This window comes from Centroberyx gerrardi, chromosome 18 (assembly GCF_048128805.1).
Source record: "Centroberyx gerrardi isolate f3 chromosome 18, fCenGer3.hap1.cur.20231027, whole genome shotgun sequence".
Taxonomy (NCBI): domain Eukaryota; kingdom Metazoa; phylum Chordata; class Actinopteri; order Beryciformes; family Berycidae; genus Centroberyx; species Centroberyx gerrardi.
This window is the reverse complement of record NC_136014.1, coordinates 17548144-17575736: the sequence shown is the minus strand read 5'-3', so window position 1 is coordinate 17575736 and position 27593 is coordinate 17548144. Positions and strand designations below refer to the sequence as shown.

At 42.5% G+C, this 27593-nt stretch overlaps 1 protein-coding gene across 1 annotated transcript in view; it reads right to left on the bottom strand.

The window, feature by feature from the left end:
• The window catches only part of klhl29 (kelch like family member 29), a 195649-nt gene that overhangs the window by 55524 nt on the left and 112532 nt on the right, over nt 1-27593 (bottom strand). Inside the window, exons 6-10 of the mRNA XM_078289746.1 lie at nt 12339-12477; nt 12148-12237; nt 5472-5668; nt 2660-2772; nt 1178-1324 (exon numbers count right to left, since the gene is read on the bottom strand). Coding sequence (XP_078145872.1) covers nt 1178-1324; nt 2660-2772; nt 5472-5668; nt 12148-12237; nt 12339-12477 — 686 coding nt within the window. The remainder of the gene's footprint in view (nt 1-1177; nt 1325-2659; nt 2773-5471; nt 5669-12147; nt 12238-12338; nt 12478-27593) is intronic.

Here is a 27593-nt window from a genome sequence, read left to right as displayed (position 1 = left end):
GTTCGAATGACTCAGTGGGCTGTTTGTTGTTTATCCTTAAGCTTTGTATTGCACTCAGCGCTCTAAAAGCCTCCACTGCAAAAAGTCCAATAAGCCTGATGGATTTCGCCATAATCTTATAGTGCCACATGTCAAATGATAAACGATAAATGTTTTAATCCGAAATATGAAAATTCAAATATTGACTTATGCGCCTCATAGAAGTAGGTGCCAATAAAGTAAAATTGACTGCGGTGGTTTGCGCCGTAGCCGAACCTGATACAGCTAATATGAGACCGTTTCACCCTCGCCGCCTGATGAGAAGACATCACTCTGAATGAGGGAAGCTTCCAGTGATGGAGCGATGTAATTTAGCTGATAATAATCTCACCTCCATTTTTAAACAGCTATAAAAGACTTTAAAGTAAAAGCAAAATCATGTCTTGCTTTTTATTCATGGTCTCGGGATTGAATCCATAAAAATCTCATGACCTGAGGTTTTACCCTATGGATGGATATCTATCTACTGTGCAATCCATTTACTTTTCATATTCATGAATGTGGGCTGAAGCTGATGCGCTGACCTTGAGGCTTATTGACTCCACGTTTGTTGAAATTTGACCTGTTGTGCTTCGGTGTCAATACTTATCTTAGGGATATAACCTTTGATTATGATTAACAGCCTCTAGAAACATGCATATAAGTCAGAAAACCATTAGAACGACTCAGAGAGGACTGTGGCTGTCTCTGTTGTTGTTGGTTTTATCTAAAGCTGTAGTACAGTGTTTCATAAACAGATGAAGTGAAACTAAGAATAGAGCGCATTCTGAGGGCAAAGCACTCCTGGGATTATACACAACTGCTGTGTTAGGCTGCATCTGAAGCACACAGTTGATGAACAGTACCGAGAGAGAACATGAAGTCACTTGTCTGGTTTCTTTTTTTTTTCTCTGCTGTGTACTGTGCTCCTCTTGAAGCAGACAGGACTAATACAAAAACTGAGAACTACACTAATACAGCTCTCTAGACATATCTCTGTTGTCAGTGATAACAAGCGTGAGTTCTATCTTACTTTTTTTGGTGTCACGGCGTACATACAATGTGTATTCACTCTGGAAAAGAACACTGCAGTGCCGGAGCAGAGCAGAGACACACACTTCCCAAACTGTTTCCCTCGTCATCGCCCCCCTTCCGTTACCTGTACTCTGGTGTTGGGGTCTTGTTTGATCCACTTGATGGCCGTCTCGTACACCAGCTCCTCAGCCTTGGTGTTGAGACTGTCGTTGGACAGATAGGCCACCAGGTCCTCCTTGGACACGCTCATGATCTCTTCCTGGCCCGCCACCTGGAGAGTGACACGTTCAACTGGTCAAATTCCGAGTCAGTAAGTAAAGTAGAAACTTCAAAACCTCAAAATGACCATCTGACTGCTAACTATCTCTAGAGGCACAGCGAACGACATATGCAGAGATTAGATCACAATTATTTGAAATGCTTTCAATTAAAAGCACTGTAACCCAAACATACTGTGAAGGCTGTTTTGGAATATGTGCACATGCAGGTATATTTGATATCTAGATTACTGGATTCACTGACAATTCAACAATCCAAATTTTTCGCAATCTACTCTACTGCTATTTAATAGGGGCCCAGGAAGTAACTGAGGTCCCACTATAGCTATATCCTCATTCTAAACAAAGGTGCGATTACACTGTGAGCAAAATGATTAACAAGTCACCGGACGTCCATTCATTTCCTAGAGAGCTGAGCGATCAGGGAAACTCAGCAGATGTTGTGACGGTAAACAATCTTGTCAACCAAGAAAAGTTGGCCACTGCTGAATTTTTTGCAGTCATCAACAGCCAATCAGATTTGTGTGCTTCCTTGTTGTGAGTTTGTTTCATGAACAATAGTTCTGCCTGGCAAGTAAACAGAGCTTATGTTATTGTCTATATTTTTTTTTATAAGACTGCAAGTTAGGCATATAAGATTGCGTGTCTGTACTTTTAGTTTTTAATGTTTCATCACCCACACACATCACTATTTATCACAACGGGCAAGATGTGCTGTAAAGTCCTTTGAGACATGCTTGTCATAAGGGCTATATAAATAAATTAACTTGAACTTGAAGTGCAAAATGGATGAGAAGTTGATTTCAGCCATTCAAGGCTTCCCAGTTCTCTCAAACTTTTATTTGAAAGACTGCAGGAGAACTCGGAGAACGGTTGCATCCATCTTCGAGTCGATGGTAAGCTCTGAATTAATTATATTGATTTTTCTTCTGTTTATTTTCGATTAATGCTACTTCATTAGCGCTGACTATGTTAACTTGTCAAAACGATGTAACCTCATCAAAGGCAATACCAAAGCAGTGTGCCTGTTCAAAACTTCGTAGCTGCACGACAACACAACATAGATGCAACCGCAGCCGTTCGCACTGCCAACAATCTGTCAGAATAGAGCAACCCATCAACCAAGTGGCTCGCAGTGTGAACACACAGCTGCACATGCTTCACACCTTCCATCATTTCAAAGTGTTTTCTGTTATTAGGTGTGACCACGGTGCCGTTGTGCCACAATACTGGATGTTTTATTCACCGAGCGCCTTCATACGTTTGTGTTGCTAAGGCTGACGGAGGGCCAGGTCACGAGTCACAGCGGGGAACGATGCTCGACTCACCTCGGGGAAGTTCTGCAGCGCGAAGGCTTTGGCCATGTTATGGAGCTCAGTGCAACTCATGGCCTCAGCCATAGCGAGCACTCCCAGACAGTTAGCTGCAGTCAACTGTTTCTCTGGAGTCAAGAAGAAAGGTTGAAGAAAGAGATGGGGAGAGAGAAACAGAAAGAGAGAGAGAGAGAGAAAAAACAAAAAAGAGACAAAGACAGACAGATTGATTAAAACAGAAAAAAAAAACCATTGTTCAGACATCCATAAAAAGATCACAGAACCAGGGAGCTAGGGAGACTGAAAAGGAGGCTGGAGGGAGCGCAGACCCATAGCCTATCGGGTGTGTATCTGCCTGAGACTAAGGGAGAGCGAGTATAATAACTCAAAACAGCTCCAGGGACAAACAACAAGGGGAATCGATCGCTCACAGCCCAGGCGGGAGGTAGTGGATGGTGGGGAGCGGGATTTGGGATTAGCTGGGCCACTTTAAAGAAGTCCTGTCAGATCTCTGGGCCTACTACACACACACACACACACACACACAGCCAAGAGTGTATGAAACTACCTGATGGCCACGCCAGAAGGGACAGAGCTTATATTATGGTCTAAAGTTTTTTTTTGTAAGAATTCAAGTTAGACATTTAAAGTGTGTCTGTAATTTTAGTTTCAAATGTTTCATCATTTGCACATCACCATTCATCACAAAGAGCAGGATGTGCTGGGAGTGTAGCACACACACACACACACACACACACACACACACACGGATCACCCTGGTCAATGGCCACTGCAAGAGGCCTGATTAAACAGCAGCCATCAAAGGGAGGCGACGCCAGGACTTTTATCAATGAAGACAGACAGACTGACCCTTCCTAAAACAAATATCACCCAGTAAAGGTCACCTAACATCTGCTAAATCACAACAAAACAAAGGCCAACCCAAAGACCAAATAAAAGCAGGCTTCACGCTGCATCAAAGTGTGGGTTAGGGGAAAAACAAAAGGCTGTCTGAAAAGGGCCTCTGTTATGCCGTTTGACTGAGCAGACAGGGTTTTACTGTGTGTGCTCGCGTACTGTTTCAGTGTGTGTGTGTGTGTTTGCGTGCAAGCGTCCACGCATATGTGCATCTGTGTTTACACACATTTGTAGTTGGACGTGTGTCACAGCACTAGGCCGTGTTTGTGTATGTGTGTTAACTGGATGGTGGGTTGCAGGAGAATTTAAACAAGTTCCCTATTGTTCTGGAGAAAAAAAGTCTTTAAGACATTGCCAATATTATGTTGCCAGAACTTTACACTCTTACATTTATTTCTGCAATGCGAGACAATCTGAGTAAAACATGCTGGTAGCTCAGTTAGCCACCTAAAAACATTATTCTAATTATTTTCTTAGATCAGCTTGCAAAATAGCCTGTAAAACCAGTTTTGGATCAGAAGAACACGACCAAAATATTTCATAAAATGTGTGACCTCTGGGAAAATATTTGTAAACCACTGCCACTGACTACCAAGGCCACATTCTTAATAAGAGCTGAAATATGGAACTTGCTGCTGGTTCACTTGTAAACCTTCTGGTTATAAAAAAAAGGTTATGATTTCTGCTATTCACACCGAAAGTGATTCCTCCAAAGAACTTTGATTAAAGGATTGATTTTCATATTTCTGAGCTTAGGGCCACAAACCAATAACTTAAGAGCAAGTGAGGTACAATACGAGCGACTTTTTATTTGCCTCAATCTGAAGTTCTCTGAATAAAAGAAGAAGTGGTAGAAGTAGGTCGAGGAGATGTTTGCTATTTCTCCTCAGTGTATTTGTTACAAACTTCAATAATATCTGACACAGTATCAATTTCTCTTTGCTCAAGGACACACTGTTGTGCCTGTATTTTTCCCCTTCTAATGTGCTGAAATGTCATGAATCTTGTCGAGGAAGAATGGATTGACGTTTCAATGGCAATGAAGTCTACAAATGGTTTCCCTGTCTTCTCTGCAGAGCTACAAGTCCGTATTTCAGTCCAAATGGAGAAAAACAAATCAATAATGTGGCTGCTGTTTCTCTTTACTTTCTTTTCACTCCTTTCCTGGCGTTGACCTTTTTGCTAACATCCAGCCATTACATCCCATGTGTTATGGATATCCAAAACAATCTCTGTTAAATGGAATGCAAAACCTGACATTTGCAGCTTTTTGGTCGCCTGACCCAACAAAATCTGGGACATGCCATTTGCTTTTCATGTTACCCCTTGGGTTCCCCTGAAGCCCTGCCCTCGTCTCATTCACACCCTCCCACCCGCAACCTGCCCTCCTCCACTTTCCTTACCTTGTCCAAGCATCAATCTGTTTTGGTATTTTTCAATTCCATCATGGTTCAGGCCAGATGATTTGACATTTAAGTGACAATTGTTCCCTGACCTTTTTATAAATCTGCCCCGGTGCCTCGTCCTGCCCACTGGGACAAGATCAGAGGCACCGTGCCCAGCTGAGAGTGTTAGCAGGCAGAATTCTCTCACTAAGCAACATGAGTGGTTGCGAGCTTTGGAAACCTGACAAAAAGGAGCGCGTTGTGCCAGAGTCGGCGAGGAAATTTAGGCTTTGCACAACACATTCTGTAAGGTTGTGCATAGTGAGGAAGCATGGCAATGTTTGAAAATACATGCGGCGGCGGATACTGCACATATCAGCAAAGGTTAAACAGGAACAGCTGATGTAACCGGCACACACACTTGCAGATATACGCACCCACACACTTTCAATATAGCGTATACACCAAACACACACACTTGTACACACTAATAAAACGCCTCCTGTTTTCTGTGCTGTTCCTACCTAGGAAGGAGACACAGACTTTACAGAAGGTGTTGAACTGGAACTTGTTGGCAGCCTCCAGTAGCGTCTTGGCGTTGGCCGAGTCGATGACCAGCGATCCCGTGTAGACAAACTCCAGCAGCAGCTCCAGCACATCTGCGTTGATGTTGCTCATCTTCAACTCCAGCTTCTCCCCATTCCTCGTCTCCCCTGACGACCTGACCAACCAATCATGGCAGAGAGAGGGGAGTTAAAGGGTTTCTGGGAGGAAAAAAAAACAAAAACAGGATAGGGAGACAGATACTGTGTAGGCTACACACAAACACCTATAACACACACCCAACCTGGGCCAGTACAGGAGTGGGGAGAAAATAAGAGAATCATTACACAATAAGATAACAACGTAAAGTGAAAAGGGAAAGGAACAGAACTTTGGATGGTTTCTACTTGTCTATGGGGCTAGCAGATTTGCACTGTATGCAACTTTAGTGCTGCATCTGAAACAAAATGTACTTTCTGAACAAAGATTAGGCAAACAAAAGTTATTGCTTTGTTTCTTTGTAGGGCAAAAAATGACATATCCAAAAGGCATGCTTTTCACGTGTGTATTTTTTTCATGTATGCATAGTATTAGAGATGGACATGCATACATGGCAGGGTACATATGAACTACAGGACAGAAAACGGAGAGAGAGAAAGAGAGTGACAGTACAATACATGCATTGACATATGAGAGATTGCGGCTCATGGTAGTTACAGTGTCTTGTGTTTGAGAGCTTTTGTTCTTCTTGTGCCTGTATCATTGCTGTGTGTGTGTTGTATATCAAAGCAGCATATCCACTCCTACTGGCACGGTGTAAGAGGCTGCCTGGGAGTGCTTGGATGGGCAAATTAAATAGAATATGATATCCCCTCCTAATGCAGAACCTGAGATGTGCGAGGACTGGAGGCTGCTTTCAGAACTGGGCCACACTGTGACTTCACCGGGATCAAATGGCCGAGATTAGTTCACATGCAGGATCCCCCCGGGGAGGTATGAGAGCGTTAAATAACGCCTCACCACCCATGTTTAATGTCCCATGTGAAACAATAATCCACTCAAGGGCAAAATAAATGGAATCAATGCCCCACAGAACGCATGCTCCCGCTACTGTGTCTTTTCCCCGCGGCTATCGACATCAACAATATGAAAAGTAGCCGGCATTAAGATGGATGGAGGCTGTTTCCTTCTGTCACTCATGGCAGCACAATGATAACGGTCTGTCTCTTTCTCTGTGTGTGTGTGTGTGCGTGTGTGTGTGTGTGCGTGTGCGTGTCGCTTTCCTTTTCTGCTGGAGTCAGTTTGTTGCATTAGAAATCGTGACAAGCAGTCAGCATTTGGTGAGACACAGACAGCCAAACAAACAAGACGAGACAGATGGACGGAATGGTTAGAGTGAAGACGCGGGAGAGAGAGAGAGAGAGAGAGAGGGAGAGAGGGAGAGAGGGAGGAGAGGAAGAAGGGAAGGAGGGAGGCAGGGCGAGACAGTTCTTCCACAGGGAGCCAGCAGCCATCCTTCTGAGGGAGGGGTTGGGTTGTTCCATGACTGTGCCTTGGTCTTTTAAATAAGAGATAACCCCCCCCACCAAAACCACCAACACACCTAAACAGAGCCTTTGTCCCCGCTGCAATAATCATCAGTAGCCTGTAGTATATGAACTGAGACATTAGTTGTCATTTAGAGCGCACTCAGGAGGTGAGAGGGGAGAAGGACAACGAAAAAAATAAAAAATAAAAATAAGAAAGACAATGGCATTTGTCTCTGGATGGACATTGGCTGGAAAAACCAAGGCAGTTACTCTTTTTCCTCCTGCAAAGCAAAAAGCCACATGGTGTTATTGCCCTTTTCCGCCCAAAGCCCTGCAGTGGTGGCAGGTAGTAAGACAGAAAGAGGGGGAGGGGGAGTGTTGTCCAGGGTTAAAGCGATGGAGGGAGGTGGGGAAGAAAAGAGAAGGGAAATTTAAAAAATAAAAAAAGAGATAAAAATAAAACAAGAGCATGCTCATCAACCTGGTCAATTAGTGCAATTGGAACCGGCTAGAGTGGCAGTTTGTTTTGTCTGAGCACTTTTGTTATGGAAATGACTTTCCGGAGCTTCTAAGAGAGGTGGATATTTATGCTGCGTCTGATTGCAGACTTGAATTTAAATTGTGAAAGAGGGAGGGAGGACAGAAGAGAAGTAGAGAGAGAGAGGCAGAGAGGCAGAGAGGCAGAGAGGCAGAGAGAGAGAGAGAGAGAGAGGATAAGGAAAAAATATGGGCACACTCAGGGAAAGAAATTTGTTTGTGAAAAATGCACCACTTATTCAAGAGAAAAAGTCTTAAAATCAGCAGAGACTGTCAAAATGGAGGCGAGCAGAGGAAGAGAGGGAGGAGGGGAGCACACACATACACACACACACACACACAGCTTCCTAATACATCCTTCAACCTAAAAAAGCCCATTTTACAGGGAATACATTTAGCTTGTTCTTACAAAGCCATTTATTCTGTGGAAGTACATACACTACCTAGATATGCTAAAATAGAGGCGCATTCGGATGCGATGCTTACACTTTCTGTGCTGAAAAATGGGTTGCACTTATATGTTCTGCCACTACAGATATGAGGAATCAAATCGAAAAAAAATAAAGAGATAATGTGTTTGCTTTATCGGCGGTGTAACTCAAGTTTTGCACGCGTTTGCTTCCTGGTATTGAGGCTGCAATGTTGCATACAGGGAACATCAAGGCTATCTGACTGGAACAAGTCCAGTTCATGTCAAATACTCAGAAGGACAAAAAGGACAGGGCGACAGGTGGAAAGTTAAAAGCCCAAACCTCCATCCAAGTGTGAAGGGCTAGCCGCACCATAAAAAAAACCCCAAGAAGTGGACATTGGATTGACAGAACTCTTGATACAGGTGACTGATAAAAAATAAAAAAAATACACCTATATCTCAGGGAACGACGGCAAAAAAAAATGGCAAAGGGCTAAAACTCCCATCTCCAAGTTTTATTTTTATATGACACTGATTAGTAAACTGTCCATTAAATCTGCAACTGGGGCTGCTTTTGGCTACAGCAATTTTGGCGTGCTCACTGTATGGCTAGATCGAGCGAGGCCTTCGTCTTTATGGTTGAAAAGAACTAGTTGGCACCATGTGGATGACTAAAAAGTGAGGCGAGCGTTACCGCGCCCAGTCTTCCTCGCAGTCTGAATGGGGCAGGCGGAGTAGAGGAGAGGTGAACAGTGCACTCAGGGCTCAGCTGCACTGTTCATTCAGGGCTGACACTGTAATGGGCTTTAACACAGCTCCCCAGCTCTCTCGTTGTCATAACACCCTCTGACACACACGTGTAAGAAATCACGGGTCGGCAGAGAGAGAGAGAGAGAGAGAAAGGGAAAGAAACAAATGGCACGAAAAAAGCGCGTGTCAGGACCGCTCAAAGATTCGGCGCTTTTTGCATTACCGAGGTGCGGAGGTGCAGTGGCCATAAATTAGATGGCTGCAGAGAATACTTATTGGAAAATCCCGAGGGGTAAAATGGAATTACGGGAGATGATCCGTCTCCCTGCTCCGTGCATCGGCCCTTTAGAGGGGAGGGTAATAGGTTTTTTTGGGTGGGGGCGAGTGCAGACGTGCGCGCACATTCGGGAGCGGCATTACATCTTTCAGGTATCATGGGGTAGAGATGGCAGGTTGAGTGAACACACGCTGTAAAAGGGGGCCGGGATGCTTTAAGGGCGAGAGAGACAGAAAGACAGAGAAGACAGAGAGAGAGGTTCAGATTTTGTCAAAAACCAAGAATTTGTCTGACAGGATTTGGAATTTTCCTTTAAGGACGGAAAACGATCATAAAATGTGAGTGTTTGCGGAGCAGTTAACTGAAAAAGCAGTAATTTTAGAGTTTAAGGGTTACATTTTAACTACTTCTGTTAAAACTAATGACTGCTGGGGAGGAAACATAACTTCGAAATGAACATTACTTATTTTTCAAATTGTAAACATGAATTTACATCATTACTTTACCATTACATGCAGCGCCAACTGGGCTTATGTGCCAATTAAGCCTTTAATTTCTTAAGTGAGTCATTTGGTTGATGTGTGTGTGTGTGTGTGTGTGTTTATGAGCGTGTGTGGGTAGGCCAGGGAAAGTAAGTGCGAGGTGCACTCTCTCACCCTCCAGGATTACATCTCTACTTTCACCCTGACTGATGGCAGCCTGCCTGGATAACACACAAGAATTATGCCTCTGCCTCCTGCACACACACACACACACACACACACACACACGCATGCACATACACACTCTTTATGTCAATGCACGCACACACACAAACAGATTTTTTCTATTTCAAGCACATACACACTCCGACTGGTGGTTTACAATGAGGTGACAGGGAGTCTGGACAGCAGTGAATACCTTCTTTAGGAGCTGGGCGAGAGACAGAGAGCATATAAGGAGAGGGTCTCTCTCTCTCTCTCTCTTTGTCCCTTTCTATCTCTCTATCTCCCTCCCTCTCTCTCTCTCTCCTTCGACCTCATAAAGATGAGAACGGCAGCGGCCCATGTGTGGCATCAGCATAATTCCAGCTGCACCGGATAGCGACCCGAGTGGCACATGGGAGGCCGTAACTCAGTGACAGACAGGCCTCTGGCTCCCTCTGCTCCGCTCCGACCGACGCTGCGACACACTCCGCCTGGCCGCACGACACCTCGGAGGCACCACCAAAATGGCTTCCTCCGCTCCCCTCTCCCCTCTCTTGTTCTCTTCGCCTGCTCTTTTATTCCTTTCTGTTTTTTTCTTTTTTCTTTCCTTGCCTGTTCCTCCTCTTGTCGACCTTTCGGCGCCCATCTATTCTCGTGCGACTGCTCTGTCTGGTAGGAAATGTTTCTGCGAAGTCAAGGTGCCACACATGCCTTAGAAATTCAACAGCCGCCGTCGGAGGCGGTGACGTGTTTGCATATGCTGATCGTCATGACTTCATTATGTCAAACCCGTGATGTCTGAGAAAATTAACAATTAGTATAACAAATTCATTAAATATTCACCAAAGTGTGAAGTTGGATGAGAAAATTTCTATTTTAGATGTTATCTCAGTGAAAAATGACAGTGCTATGACAATAAATCAAAGTAGTTTTACAATTAATTAAGCAATTAATGAGATTTTGCTCTATTAAACTGTCAAATTAAACAGGAAAAATCAGAGGATATAGGCAGCAGCGGCAGCAGGCATGAGGATGAGCTTGATGAAATTCAGCCCATTCCTCTGGGAGCCCCTGTGTCTTTCCGGGGCCCCATCTTTACGCATAAATGATCTAGCTACATCCTGGATAAGAGGCACAGACGGGACAATCTGATAGACAGGTTGACCAGCATGGGGTCTTCAGTTCTCTCCAAAGCGACTTAAGTCTCCCAGGATGCCTCTGTGCTATTGTCAAGGTCAAAAAACAAAGATTCTCTGTCTTCTCTTTTTTTGTTATGCTGTGTGTGTGAGTGGGCATGTGTGTGTGTGTGTGTGTGTGTGTGTAGTCGAGCAGCACGTCATGGAGATGAGTGGGCCTCAGTACAGACGCGGCTCCGCGGCTTTTCTACCTCTGACAGAGCCTGCTCTCTCTCTCTCTCCCTCTCTCTCTCTGGTCTTCCTCGGCTCTTATTCTCCGTCCCCATTCAGGAGGAACAAGCGTATCGGCGAGAGTGAAGAGCGGCGCTCTGGCTGCCCAGGCCGCTGCGGCTGATAAGCAGCGCGGCGCTCTCTGATGAGCCTCCGCCGCGGAGGAGGCATGGCTGCAGGGCAGAGTGGCAAACTTCCCTAAGGCTTTTACGGCTACCGCTAGCGACCGTGTGTCTTTCCGTTTGTCTCTGTCTGCGGCGCCGTGTCGTCTCTCTCGCCAACGCACAGGAGAACAAACACACACACACACCAAGGCGGCAAAAACAACTTTGGGTCCAGGGGGCTCTCAATCAAGCCGAAAACACCTGCAAGGATCTGAAGTGAGGATGAGGACATTAGGGAATTATGGTATTCCCTCCCAACACAAAAAGGAAGAAAAAAAAAAAGACACACTTGCTCTATCAGCCTTTATACAGTCACGCATGCACACACACACACATCTACAAACACTCATCTAAAGGATCTATAACTGTCACACACGCACGCATGCACACACACACACACACACGGAAACAAAACAGCCCATGACGAAAAAAAAAAAACATGGTGTATGAAGGACAGAGTAATAGGGGAATACTTAGATCCACATCAAATGAATACATTAGTGAAGGGTGGTATTAACCTGTGAAAGTAGTGGTTCAGTAAGCTGTCTTAGATGTGCTTTTGTTTTGTCCTTTGTTTATGACTCTGAAACTTCTTTTCATAGCACTAACCAAGAATTATTAGCATATGAAAAGGATGTTTTCCTCAACAAAAACCCAAGAATTAACAACAGAAAAATATGGCAGCTTGGGAGACAAAAAAAAATCCCTCTGCCCACAGAAGACACCATCGCTTTGGCAAATTACCACCCAACGTGTAAGAATGTGTGATTCTTTTGTTTAGGCCCTTTGGTGAGTTTTAAAAGATCCCCAGTCATGGAACGTTTTCACTGCTCATTAAAATGGAAATGTGGTTAATTTGCTCTACATGGGGAGGAAAGGTAATGACGAGGGTTGACCTTTTTCTCCGGTTTGAGATACATTCATTTGAGCGGGAAGAGGAAGGAATGGCTGCTGGCCCTGTGCTAGGAACCAAAGTCTTCACACACCTGCAAGAGAGAGAGGGGAAGGGAAAAAAAAGCGACACAAATGCGCCCTACGAAAAGAACAGATTGGATCAACAGCTGGTGGGAGGGGAGCGAAGGCAAACCTTTTCACCAGGTCCTTGAAATACAAGCTGCAGGAAGCTAGAACATTTTGGTGGACTTCAAACTCTTTGCCTTCAACAATAATTTTCAGGTCTGTAAACTCTTTCGCTCTGCGCTGTTGGTTCAACTCCTTCAACATCTCTGTAGAACAAGAAAAAGAAACAGACAACGCCACATTCGGTTTTAGAATTCTCTCTCTTCCATACATACATGTGTATCAATAGCATGGCAACAAGAAACAGAACAACCAATAGAAATGTGCAGATTTGTAGAACACAATATTGCTGTCCAGTCTTAAGCACAATAATGTTCATTATATGGTAGAGAGGAAACAAAATGTACACAGTTCATCACACATTTGAGCATAGGCAAAAAGAAATGTGCATATAAAATAAGAATTAGCAGAAAAATGTGCATGTAAAATACGAATAATTAGCTCACATGTTCTATACTGAGTATGCAGGACCCAAGGCATGCTACTGTATATGATAGAACTGGGAATATTCACACTTCATGCATTTGATATTAATAGCTAGGATTAATATGAGAAGTTTGACTGTATTTGACTTGTGTAAATTTACACTGCAGCACTAGCAATTCAACGAAGGGCCGCTGAATAAGATTAACAGCCAACTAAAAGAGATGTGGGCTGAAAAACAGAGACACTGGCAATGCATTATTCATATTGCAATAAAATTCTTTGGCTTCTCACTAGTGCCCTACCCAGGGTAAAGTTGACCTTCAAACGTCACTCAATGAGAAAACAACTGCTTATCCCCAAATCCCAACACCCACTTCTCTCTCTCAGAAAATAGTCACCCCTCCCCCCGCTCCCCCCACTGCCACCCTGGAAAGAAAAAGACTAGAAAAACAGGGACGAAACACAATCTGAGAAAACAATGCTTGGAGCGACCGGTGGAGTGCTGTTGAAGGCCACAGTACACACAGTGTGTTGTATAATGTGGTGTAGTAGCACAGCGTTAGGCCTAGCCCTACTGTAGCGTTGGGTCGGAGGCGCTTGTTTCTCTCTGTGTCTTAATGAGGCACCATGAGGGGATGCTGAGAGTGAAAATCAGCGGGAGACTAGCAACTATTCCACAGCTCTAGGAGGGGGACGACCAACAGTACAGCTCTGTTAATCTCCTATTGAGAACGCCACCAAAAATGAGCACGAGTGAGATTCTAATAGTATGCCAGAGACACAAGAATGTGCAGATATGTACCATTATGGTTAAAGAGGAGGCCGTCTTCCATGCTGTGGCTTAGCTGGGGCAGAGCGGTTCACAGGGACCGCAGGCTGCAAGGCATAGCAAACGGTTTTTGGCACAAAGCACGGTCTGTGTTCATAAAAAACAAAGGCACATATCCCATGCTGGAAGGAGATAAAATGTGGCCCCAACCACTGATGCAGGGTGAGATACTTGATGATTTAGGTTAGGACCAAAAAGGTGGCAAATCCCCCCCTAGATCAGTGGTAAGGGACACTCGGACCTTGGGGCTTATCTGGAACATTGGGCCAAAAAGCGGACACCGGTTTCTTAAGCTAGGTGGACTCAACAGCATCAGGGCCGAGTCATTATTTGTCAGTAATGTCATGGGCAAGGTGTATGTTTGTGTGAGTGGTGTGTGTGTGTGTGTGTGTGTGTGTGTGTGTGTGTGTGTATATACATGAGTGTGTGTTTTACACAACCGTCTAGTCATTTAATGTGGGAAACTGATAAGGCTAGCGATTGCACCGGCGACACCCATGTTGAAATAAAGGAGTTTTTCGTTATCATCCTGAAAGGGGTCTGTGTTCATGCCAGACTCAAAGCAGGGATTTAATTAACCTGGGATGACACTCGCCCCTCTATTTGGCTGGAATATCCACTCATTTAGCTCCCTCCATTCTCCTGACTGACACCGGGAGCTCAGCTCTGAATTAATTCAGTGGCTGAAATTATACAGTATAAAGACATATGACAAATAAGGTGCAATTCAGAAGCGCCGCTTTGGTAAAAAGCCTTTTCTCTGAGCAGTGCATCCTTGTCAGAATTATCGTATCAGGGAATTAATGGCCAGAAATGAAATAACCTGGTTATTAAACATGCTGAATGCCAAATGGAGAAAAATAATAGATGCAATTTTTGACAATATGTCAGCGGTACTTTGACTAGGAGTACAGCGGCATCATTAGAGTGAGCCATATACATGCACACACAACACAATGGCTGGCATTAGCCTTGCCCTTCATCCATCTCTCTCCACTCTCCACATTCCGCTCCACTGCTACTTGTCAGTTGGCTAGCTATCTGATTACTGTGTGGGCACTGACTGTGAATAGTGAATACACAGTACTTGGAGTTTGCATTAGTGAGTCTCCAGCGACCGATATGGCTCTCACCTCCAATCTGCCACATTGCATGCCATCCATTTGCCCCGAGAATAAAGAGAAAGGAGAAAGGGAGACGGGGAGAAAGAGAACTCCAGTTGTCAGCAAACAATGGCTGCCTCCCTCAGAGCTATGCAGACACACCTGAATGGCGGATGGAAAAGCTAATTATGGCGTCTTGGGGGTGGATCGGCGTGCACCCCAGAACAACTCATCACCACCGGGGACCATGAAACTGCACATGGCGTTCCCATTCTTTGGTCTGGCGTGGAGCGTGGTGAGGCACCGCCACGTTCAATGGGACCTCGGCGGTTCTGAAAGACCAAACGTCTCAATACTTCTAAAAGGAAAATCTCTCGAGGACCGTCTACTTCTGCAACATATATACGCACAAAAGGGGTAAAACAGCGGTAAGGTTTGTTTTGTTGGAGTTACACAGCAATTCTCACAGGGGCAGAGTACGCTACAGCTGTGGAGTATATCATGGACTGCAAACAGCGATAAGATGTACATGCATAGTTTCCTCCCCCAAAGCATTTCACAATAATAACACCCCATGCTGGGTCTTCATGATTGGTTGAAATGCAGAACGCTACACAGGGGGTATGAAAATTGTGCCAATTCTCCTGCTCACCCTAGTAACCCTGCACAACCATGAAACGGCTCTGGCTGCTGTAGCCAATGGTGTCCTTAGGTGCCTTTTCCAGTAGCCTATCAGAGCGCGCCGTGAATCTTCACCATGTGTTGTACTAAGTAGTAAACGCATCACTCACCGAGCTGTGATAGGCTGCTGTACAGGGGCGACAGAGCGTGCCATTGGTTACTGAACTTGGAGCCATTTTAGGCTTCAACATGTATTTTACAAGTGTATCTGTAGACCCACCATTTTGTGTTTATACTTGAGGCAAAAAGGGGGGGAAAAATCTAATTTTTTGAGGTACAACTTTATAAGCTCATGATTTATGCATATCTTCTATATCCTTTTTAGCAACACACCAACTTGGATGAGCTGATGTCTCCAATAAGTAAAAATTAAGAGCGAAGACTCTTCAGCAACGCCCTTGTCACAGTGAACAATGCGCAGACGCAAAGCATGGCAGCCATTTTGTGATGGATCGTCCTCTAAACATCATCGAAGATTCATTATTGTATTGCAAATTTCCCTTGCTGACGAAACGTAAAAAAAATGTAGATTCTTAAACCTAAAATTGAACTTAACTTGTAATTGTATCAGTTTAACTCTGGCATCAGTCACCAAATTGGACTGCATTTTCCAATATTTACCCCATAAATTTAATACTGCTACTTTGTATTATAATTTGTTTTGAAACGTACATGTTTTACAGTGTTTTACAGTGTTATTCTTCACAACTTGTTCCAAAGAGGAAAACAAACAACACACCGATACACAACAAACCCACACAGACATAAAAAGATTTTGAAAATGCCCTCACAGCAGGTAGAACAAATATTCCTGTGTCCGCAGAAAGATCACACTCGACAGAGAAGTGGTAATGACAGCCGGGGAGGAAGGGTAGAAAGGTTTTTTGTTGTTGTTGTTGTTGTTGTTTTTTTTAAAGACAGCAGCATTTTTAGAGCAAGCAGAGGAAGAGCATGTGGGAGAAGATGATGTGATTCAGGAGGGAGGGGGTCTGTCTTGTGAAGTATATACATGCAACAAAAACTGAATTTTGTCTATTTTGTAATCAGTTTATGACACATCTTTCTTATTCTCTTCTTTTTATGCTCTTTCTTATAATTAATGTGTTTCTAAGGGTCAACGAACATCCAAGCATCTCTATCCAACTGGAAGATACTCCATGGTTGAAGCTGCATGGTGCTCAGTACTGCAGGCTATTATTGAAAGGACATTGATGTGTTTAGTTTGACCCTTTTGTCCTCTTTTAAACTTCCCACAATCAATTCCCACCAACATTTAATTACCCAGAAACAACCATGGTAGCGGATCAATAATTCAATATACTGTCATCAAAATGTTTTTTCTTCTGCTTGGCAAAGATACTGTACAAGTACAATTTCAGCTTCTTCATGCTTTTTATTGAAGCAGTGCATGATCATTTTTCCCCCCACACAACATACTCTGTATTAATTAAATACATTCTTTTTTATCATAAAAATTACTAGAAAATTATGTTTTATTTGATAAATATTTTCTGTCATTGTCTTATGCTCTATTCGCCGGGGTGGAAAAATCCATAAAGGATTTAATAACAAATGAGGCAAATGTGTTTTTTTTTTCTTCTAATGCTCATTTTCAGCTTCATTGATATTATATGCCTTATTTAAATTGAATGAAAAAGTAGTATGTCTGTGGTTGAAGCCCAATCAAATTTTGAATGCATGTATAGTGGGCGTTAAAGTGAAATCTTAATTAATCTGCCATTTGCCATTTCAAAAATAAAAATGCAGATGATCTTATAATTCATGATAAATATGAAACAACCATTATATTCTTTATAAAATGACACGTAATGCTTTTGTTGTTGTAATAAAATAGTTAATACAAAATAATAACAATGAACAGTATGGCATTTTATGTTAACCTTTTGATAATTAAACTAATTTCCCAGTTATAGGTAAAAAAAAAATTTGACGGTTGTCATCAGAAATTTAGCAGTTAAATGATGATCAATATCATAATTTTTTATTCATTGGAATAAATTGGGAGAGATAAAATTAATACTGAATTTAAGTAAAAATGGAGTGCCTTTATTCTGAAGCAGCAGAGAAAGAGGAATGTCAGTGGTGCAGGACTGAAGCAGATGGAACTCAAGAAGCCTCATCAAAATGGCTTTCCTTGTACAAAAGCCTTTTGATAAGCAGAGACGTTTGAGAAATCCCATTTCAAAGAGCAACCTGCTGCAGAATAAGACGAGCAGGGCAAGAGCATGGGTCGTAATGAATGCACACAAAAGACCAGGCAAAAAGCTATCTCAATATTGGTCCGCCCAATAATGTTTTGACTCTGCAGAAAAATACTTAGAGGGCCTGAAACACGAAGACTAGCTCACAATGTCAGGGGAATTTCTGAGGACTATTCCTACGTGAGGTGATGCATTAATCAAATAGAATTAAGATGGGAAATGATTTGTTGTGAGTAAGACAGTCAGTGTCAGTAAGACATATTTAGGAAAAAAAATAAGCTTCCTCTCCCTGCTGACTTTGATAAGGCAAACACTTTAAATGTTCTCCCCGTTTCTGACTCTGCACATTTAATACGCCCACATACAGCATCTCACAGGGAGAGAGATGGTCAAGAGTTCACTGTCAACACAAGTTGTTGTATAATGTAATCTATCCATCCTGCGACCTCAGGTCCCAAGTAACAACAGCAAGTCTTTAAGACTCAAAAACAGCTCAGAACCCCAGGGGCCACATGCACAAATCCTCTCACAGAATGACTGACTTTTTTTTCTTTTTTTTTTTTATCTCAGTGCAGCTAATGCTTTCTCATTTAAAAACGGATTCATAAAAGGTCCTTTAGGAAAGAGAAGATTTCTCAAGCCAAGATAACAGTTATGCTTGACCCTATTGCTAGTGAGAAGATAAACTTGCCAAGTGAGCAAAAATACAGGAACATACAGTTGCTCAAAAATATAAATAATCCCTTTTGAGTTTTTGTACATTTTCTTATACTACAAAATCATTTTTACATGCAGTTATCTGGGATATATTTGAGCTGAGAGCTAGAAAAAAAAAAAAAAGAATAATTTATACATTTTTGTTGAGGTACATCATTTGATCAAGAGAAGGCTCTGGTTTAAAAAACAGAAAATGTGTCATTTGGGCTAAATTGCTTTAGATGTGAAAAATACTCAACAGTTCTTAACAGTAATGCATTTGTTTGCATTTGATTGAGTTCTATACAAATCCCCCTATTCTATCAGAGTAAAGCACAAAAGCACAGAAATCTAGTTTATATTGTTTTCATCCAATTTTGCCTCATCCAAGCTAAAATTCCCCCCTGACAAAAACAGTCAAACATTTTATATATTTCTCTGATGCCATCTTTAGATTGCATCTATGTCTTTTCTATTTTCATTTAATGACATGTTTAATTCTGTTTTTCTTGCTGAGATCAGGCCCAGTCCACCCCTCATCCCTAGATATTTAAAAATACTAAATAAATAAATAAATCTCACCCTCCTATAACTACATGTACAATTTCAACATGTTTGCTTCGACTTAAGTCATACACTACAAGTGCATGTAGTAGTTTTTAATGTCCAATTTGTTCATTAATGTCCATATCAAATTGGACAGGAAAAAAAAACAGAAAAACACTGAAACTGCCCCTTCTGTATTTTCGCAGGGTGATAATTTATATATTTTTTATTACTTTGGGGAATGACCCAGATACCACAGACTAGATTTCTGGAGTTTGAATGACATACTGTCACATAAATTTCTACAATATTCAAAGTGAAAAGGATGTGCTCAGATGAAAAAAACAACAAGCCCATATGAATTCATTTTGAAATAACTTTCTTGTACAAGAAAGTATGCAGAGAGTCAAGTAGGCGTAAATACTTTTTCAGCGACTGCATATCGCTCAGACAAGCCTCTTTAGGTATAGTTAGGGTTTTTGCTCTTATTCAGTCTTTCTTGATGTATTAGCTCGTATCAGGTCCCATCAATATTTCTCAAAATGATTTTAAGGAGTATTACTTCAGATTACTCAGGCAGTTTTGAGCAGTTGGTCCAGTAATGGATGGCATTTGAGTCCGATCCATCAGGCTTCACAGAAAAACCAAATCATCCCTCTCCTGCTCTGTATTTTGAAATATTATGGCAGGGGTTAGAAAATGATTTTTCTTTTTTCTGTGAAACTCTTGTTCTCTTGTTCGTGCCATCCCTTAGTGCCCACACTGTGCTCTGTACTCTCAAACAGCATACACCCCAATGTCACACTGGGATGCATTAATATCTAATTTGTTAGCAAGGGAGGCAGAATTAGAACACTTTTTAAAGGAAGAAAACACTTTTTACAGGAGGATTTCAATAGCCGTTACTTCTTAAACGCCACCATCTTCAGTTCAATCCCATAATCAACTCGATGAAAAGACTCCAGCTTTTATGATTCATGGCGCATTGGAGTAGTTTATTCACCATGCAGTTCACCTCGGCAGCCCTTTTTGAATAGGCTTATGATCAAAAGCCACAGTGGCTAATTGTCCGGTCTTAATAGGTGCCGACTCTTGTTATGTTAACAGTATCAGGCCCATCATCTGCTGTAGACGGCATCTTACTTAACACACTGTGCCTCATGTGGATGAAAGGGATCAGATCTCATGTATCACTTGAGTTCTATACAATCTAGCCTAGAGTATGAGCTGAGCCCGTTTCAAGGCACAATTACGCTAAATTATCTTAAAAACATACCTCTAATAATCCCCGCCACATTCATTTCTGGAGACGTCTCAACAGTTTGTGCCTATTCCCAGAAAATGATTTCTTGCTAGGCCCCAGAAATCCTTGAGAACCCTTGAGTCTCTAGCTGTCCTGATTTCAGTCTGCGAGAGAGCAGTGGCACCATATAGCCTTAGAGAATAGTCCATGATGAGGACGCTTTATTTTTTCCTGCTCGATTCTGCTGAGCCGAGCTGCTTGAGCCTCGGCAGCGCTGTCAACGAGCCTGGACCGAGCCAGGAGGGAGACACTGTGACAGAAAGGAGGAACAGGAAAAGGAGACGAGAGGAACTCTTGCCCCTTCGGGACACCGTCTGGCCCTTTGTTGCTTTCTCCAATAGGGACGGAAGAAAAGACCTTGAATAGTGAAGAGCACAGCGTTGCACTGTCCTGTACTACATCTTCAAACCTCTATGCACCCTCTGGGCCAGGGGTCGAGTGTATTCAAAACACACACACACACACACACACACAAGCAAGAAATTGTACTGGTATAGAGCAAACTCAAGGCAAATACAAGTACAGGTATGGAGGAGCAAGAACATAAACAAAGAGCCCCGGGAGCATCCGCTGGCCTGCTGCAACTGTATGACAGGATGTCATACAATGTTCTCTTGTTCTGTGGTTGTGTATACATGGAAGTGTGTGTGTGTGTGTGTGTGTGTGTGTGTGTGTGTGTGTTTGAGAGAGACAGACTTGGGTCCCTGCTGGTACAGTCTGTTCCTCATTAGCCAGGCAGGGGGACGGTAGGTGACAAGTGGTCATACTCCCTCAAACAGGCTTTAACAAAAGGACACTCCTCTGGGTACCAAACAAGCTCCCCATCCTATCCCATCCCATCCTTCAGGTGCTACAGCTTCTGATGAAAGTTTGTCAAAAGGTACTGGAGGCTCAGAAAATGTCTAAGATGTTGAATTGGCAAATAGGCTTACACACCAATTGTAGAAATTTTTCCATCTTTCAATCTACAATGTTTTGACTTATTTGCGACTGTGGAGTGTTGAGATTGACAACTTCCAAATTGGATCTGATGAAAGCAGAAAGCAGATCAGTGGTGCAATTGTTTGTAACAGTGACAGCGCTGTTATAAACAGTATTATAATGTGTCATCACAGCTAATTTCACAGCAATATAATCATGAGCAAATTCCTCCCAAAACGCGCTCCCTGGTAATATCGTTACAAATGTCAAAAGATTTTAAATTGCAATTACTTTAAGACAATGGAACATCGGTCACCAGGCGACTTGAGCTAAAATGAAACTACAAATCACATTTATTTTATTTTAATTAACTTTTTTGATGACAGCTACTGCACAATAGCTATATGGACATGTTCCTCTATCACCATATCACAATGTTAAATGACGAGAATGAAGGATGCACATCAATCTCCCTTTTCTCTTTGAAGACAATGTAGAGCTAACCTAACCTACAATAGATGCACCATAGGAATAAATCTACAACTAGAAAAACTAGGACAAGACAACTGTTCCAAAAAAACAAACTTTGCACTCAAAACAAATCACAGCGGTGTGATGCACACTATTTCACTCCCAATTAAACATTTATTTCTCTGAAGCAAACACCTACAGTATCATTATGAGATGAATACAGAGGCGTGGGGAAGTCAGTATGAGGCCAATCTACTAATGTGTGCAGTGTTGATCAACTGTATTAACCTACTGTGCAACCATCTGAAATAACACACAGATTCAAGCATTCAGGGAAATACTAATGGAAATATGCTTTTTGCATTTTGTATTTTGGCTGAGCTGTGCTGGCAGTTGTTCTGTAGCAGTGGCCCCTGATTGGCCAATTTGTATTTTCTCCATCGCTCGTAGCACTAATTGCTCGTTTAAATAAACCAACAAAGGTTGTCCTGGTTATTACATTGAATTTTATTATTTCATAAGGCTCTGCAAATGACTACGAATTCTTCCAAAATTAACAAGGGGATCATGGATGATGAGCGACGGGCTGGGAAGCACTAAACTAAAATGTTCAGTGATCAATCTAGAATTTGTTAGCAATGATGTCAAACTCTTCTCTTAGCCAGGAATTCCTTATTATAAGTTGAGCCTGACAAGCTTTGTGAATGGCTTTTCGGTGGAAACTCCCAAGAACTTTCTACTGCCACCAAGAACCACTTTTGGGAGTGAGATAAAATGCTTTACGAATACAGGCCCAGCTGCTTAAAAAAAAGCCCACTTTTTAACTGCTCAGGGCAGGATTAAGCCCTGCAGTTGTGGATTGGCGTATTTGTCATGGTGCCAAGGAGGCAAGATGCCAATATGGATTTTAGTTTCTTTAACAGTATGCCACATGAAGTTTTGAAAGTGGACTGGGCCCCATCACAGATTAGCCAACACTCTGCTTAAGCATTACTGAGGACTTCATTGTCATAGTCGGCTGTGGGTTGAGTAATTTATCCACTCCACAAAAGATGACATTGTCATTGCGCACATACGCACAAACATGCGTGCAAAGAGGCAGATGCAGCCACGCACGTGCAGGACAAAAACACACATGCACGCGTACCTACACACACACAATAATTTAGGCAAGACAATGTCATAAAAGAGTAATCCTAATAACAATGCTGTGCTGAGGAAATGCTGGCTGGCGAAGATAACATATGCTTGGAGGGGATTTGATTAGAACTGAGTGGGTGAGCAACACTTCTCCATCTTCTCTTTTAATTAAAGTGCTAAGTTACTATTTCATAAAAATTACCGCGAGGACAGAGTTCTATCTAACCCAAATTTTAAACCCCAGTGGAAAAGCAAAGCTAATTGAGTGAAATGAATCATCTGGACACAGGAGTTGCATAAACACTATGAATGCAACTTTCCTGGGAGCATCTGCACAAAACCATGTTTATTTTCTGATTCACCAAGGGAAGGTTGACTGAGCATCCTGGCTCTCTCACAGCAACACCCTGCTTCACACTTAGTTAGTTCACAACTGAGAGCTGCTCAGTGCGATCACACACAGTTTTCTGCTGGTCAGTTGTACTGGATCATTTCTGTTCCAAAACCTCGCAGAAAATGGATTTGACCTCAAACCACAATATCATGAGTACTACAAATACCAAAGTTGTCTCCAGGCCTACTGTCAGGTTGCCTGCCCACCATGGCATTTCAGCATCCAAGAAAACTGACTTTCCACCTGACTGGAACATGAAGGTATTGTACTGTAATCAGCCCCAGGCAGCGGGGGAAGAAATACTCAAATCCTTTACTTAAGTAGACGTAGAAATACATTGGTGGTAAAGCAATCTTTAAAAGTCTTTTAAAAGTCACTCAAAATGAAACTTTAGTAAGCATATTTAAGTATTTATTTGACATTCTTATACAAAGCGATGTACAATAAGCAGGCAGGACAACTGGCTGTTGGCATCTGCTGTTGCAGGGATCTGAGCCTGTGATCCTGTGGTTATGTGACAATCTCTCTAAAAACTAGGCCACCTTTCCAAATGGATCTAAGTTTCAAAAGCTAAACAAAATATAATTTTTAACGTGTATGTCTTTGTATTTTTGGATGTGTAGAAGTGCTCCATCTCCACTGCATAAGTCTGTCTGGATTAAGCTAAACAGGGTCAGGCGTAGGGCTGAGCAATAATTCAATATTATCATTTATTCATTTTTTCCAATAGAATTGTATTGTGATGAAATAATGATACTGAGTTATCGTAATACATAATCCTGTTCTCTAAATTAATGATAAAAAGCAAATACTAATTAAAATCTCTCACAAAATGAGATCTGAAACAAATTAGGGGATATTTGAAAATAACAGTTTTATTGTACTTTGTTTTTTTGTTTTTTAGATTAGATTCTTGGGCATTTTTGCCTTTATTAGAGTTATATTTATTAGTTTATAGTGAAGAGAGTCAGGAAAGAGTGGGGGACGGAGAGGGGGATGATGACGACATTAATTTGATTATTTAACGTGATTTTGCACAATAGCAGATACTATTATATATTGCTATTAAAATAATTTACTGTCATCATAAAATTAATTTTGTCCATATCGCCAAGCCCTAATCAGGGATCCATTATGCTATGTTCATTATTTTCATAAGCTGATCACATTTTGTACGCAAAGCCTATCTCTTAAAAGGAAACCGGTGCAGGCGCAATTAGTGAAATAAAAAGTAGGGTTCTGCTTTTAAATGAAGAGCAATTAAAGTACAAAGATCCCTAAAATGAAAGATAAAAGTGCAGACTCTACTTAAGTACGGTCCTTGAGTAAAAGTTCTGAGTTACTTTCCACCCCTGGACCCCCCAACTCAAGTCTGGAAGCAGCAGTCTCAGCTGTGCCGGCCCTCTTCTGCCCCTCCACATTTAGGACCCAGGCACGTCCCGGTGGCCAAGCAGAGATGCCAGTGTGTGTGTGAGAGAATGCAGATATGCTGCTGAGCTTGCCTTACACCTAGACTGTGTTTACGAGTTGGGTTTCCATGCGTTCCTTACAAGCTTGCACATCGGTAATATCTGCCTCTGTGAGCAACATTTCAACCGCCTCTTCCACGTTGACCCCAAATAGCATGACAGTTCAACCACAACAACAAAATAATAAAAAAATAATAATAATAAATAAAAATAAAAAAAAAGAATAATATGAAAAACACTGAGGCAACAGATTTCCCCTGTCCCCAGTGCAGCTTAAGATAAATGTCACTTCTCCCCCTGAGGACAATGTGTGTTTACTGGGTAACTTTGTGAAAGTCATGGCAGCCCAAGCAGAAAGGTTAGTGGCGGGGTTGCGTTGTGTGTGGGAGTCTTCTCAGCAGACTGCACACCTGAGATGAGCTCTCAGAGTGGATCCTGCCGTGGAGTCAGGCGAGTAATCTTTGCATTCCATCAGATAGATTTTTTCCCCCTCTCCTTCCTTTCCTCCCCTGTTGTCTCTCTCTCTCTCTCTCTCTCTCTCTGTCTGTCTGTCTGTCTCTTTCTCTTTCTCCCCGGGGATTAAAAACAATCTCTAAAGGTGACTGAACTGCTTTGCAAATTTTCTGATACCTTGAAATCATACATTTTCCCTGCGTACCCGCCGCTGATACATGGTCTTGCAAAGTTGTAATCTCAGTTTAAATCACTGAGACGATGCCATTTATCCAGCCCTCTAGCCAGCGGCGCTGCATAGGAAAACAATGTTCGTATCTAGCATTTTGAAAGAGGAGAATAGGTACAATGACTACTGTAGCAGAATGATGATAATAATCAGCACCATAATTCAGGGCTGCAGCCTCTAGCAACAAAACGCATTCGGAAAACGTTATAAGGTAATGGCATATCGCTGCGTCGGCACGCCATCATGTCCTATCTCACTGCTAAGGAGGACTTTAAGTCCATCAAGCTTAGAGAGTGCACCACTAGCCTACAAAGATGTCTGATTGCAATTCAGGCCATTATCATTTGTCTAAGTCACGGAAGAATTATATATCTACGCATGCTAAGCCTGTTGCTAGCTCTGTGGAATAATGAGTTCGGAGAGAGAAGCCCATTCCTGCTAATGTCTGGTCTTGTCATTAGTATTTATTAGATGCCCCGCATGCATTATCAAACCCATTTAAAAGTTTCTGGGTAAGAAAAAAGTTTGACCATCCACTCAGAGATCAGTGTGCACACCGTGAACATTAGCAGGCTAATACTCTGCCGAGGTTCTTTTGGATTTTGAGCTCGGCACCGAGACGGTGAGACTCATCTGCTGCTGTTTTGGCAATTCAGTTCCCTCCCAGTTGTAATTACGCCTTCTCATTAGAGAGAAACATCCGCTATTGACTGGCTTCCTGGCAACATCTGCTGCGTTTACGCTCGGCCTCATTGATAATGCATTACGGCACATTTCATGGCTGATGTGAAATATAGCACATCGACATCTGACTCCTGGCAATTAATCCTATCATATCAGATAGTCTCTGACACAAGGTGTTTGAGATTCAGGCCCATTTGAGGCATAACTTCCATTCACTTTGACACTACTTTACACGCAAATCAATTTGCTCCCACATAACTGAGGGCATTGGACGTTTCATGTAGGCAAATGGCACTGTTCCAGTCCAGGACCTCTCCTGAATACTCAATGCATGATACTGCAGCTCTGAGCAACCAGGTGTCACACTTCATCACACTTCCAGGCAATCCAGTGTGTGCATGCGTTTGTGTGTGTGTGTGTGTGTGTGTGTGTGTGTGTGTGTGTGTTAGTTTAAAATCTGGGATGGGACCCAAAAGTGGATGAGAAGATGGGGCTCTAAATTATTAGAAAAGTTGTGGCTTGAACTGCTAAAAAATGACTGGCCAGTCGTGGGTAGATAAAACATACTGTAGGTTACGAGGTTCGTTACTCTAAAACAATTTTTGCCAGCTCAGCCTACACAATAGCCAGCAAATCACTTCACATCACGAGAAAAAATGATGAGGGTTCCCAGAGAGAAAGGTTGCTTTAGCGCAGTGGCAGGCCGCCGCACAACTCTCTCTGACCGTTTCCACAACTGTCAAAGGCATGAATAAAATAGCTTTTTTTTTATGCTCACTCATTATTTTTCAGTGTGATACGGCGTAAGAGCGTGAGAGAGATTGAAAGAAAGAAACAAAGAAAGAGCCCTGTTCACAGAAAGCGTAGTAGCGACCTGACCTTTTCTCTCAAGCCCTACCTGCAACAAAGCTGGATTTGAATCACTTGATGATGACTGAGGCAAACACGGTGAGAGGGACAAACTTAAACACAATCCATCAGTGGTCAAATCCTCATTTTTAAACATACACACCGCTCTTCTCAGTTCGTGGACTGAATTTCTGTTTACCTCATGAAAACGACTGAGCTGGAAAAGGCCTGGGAGCTAAAGTCTCTTTGCCTACAGCAGCAGAAAACAGTCCATCCCAAAGTGGAGCGTTATCCTCAAAGGGTCCACACTGTCACGACGCTGGCAGAGAGATACTGCGGGACTACGAACCTGATAACTCCAGCTTCGTACGCGTGTGTGTGTCTGTGTGTGTATGTTAACCCCAAACCGTGGCAGATCTTGCAGGGTAAACAGAGGTGACATCCTCCCTCATCTCCAACTCCAATAAAGAGTCAGGCAAAGATTACAATATATTATGTGCTTACAATACTCTGAGCACGCCAACGAAAAAAAAACAAAATTTTGTGCTCGGTTTTTTGCGAAAGTAATAAGGCAAATGAGTCAGTTTGATTGGGCGGTTTAGACGAAAACACAGAGCCCTCTGACACTCGGTCCAGCTGTCACAGGCAAATGAGCAATCTGGACTGACTGGACTATTTTTTTTTTTTTTTTCCTCTCTTTAATCCTCTCTTCTCTCAAATTTTCCTCTGTCACTCTCCTAACTGAGGCATTCCCAGCTGAAAAAAACAGGCCATTAAAAGAAGTGACTAACAACTCTGGCGTCAGTGGTGCAGAGAAAGCAGGGAGGTGGAGAGAGGAGTTAGGGA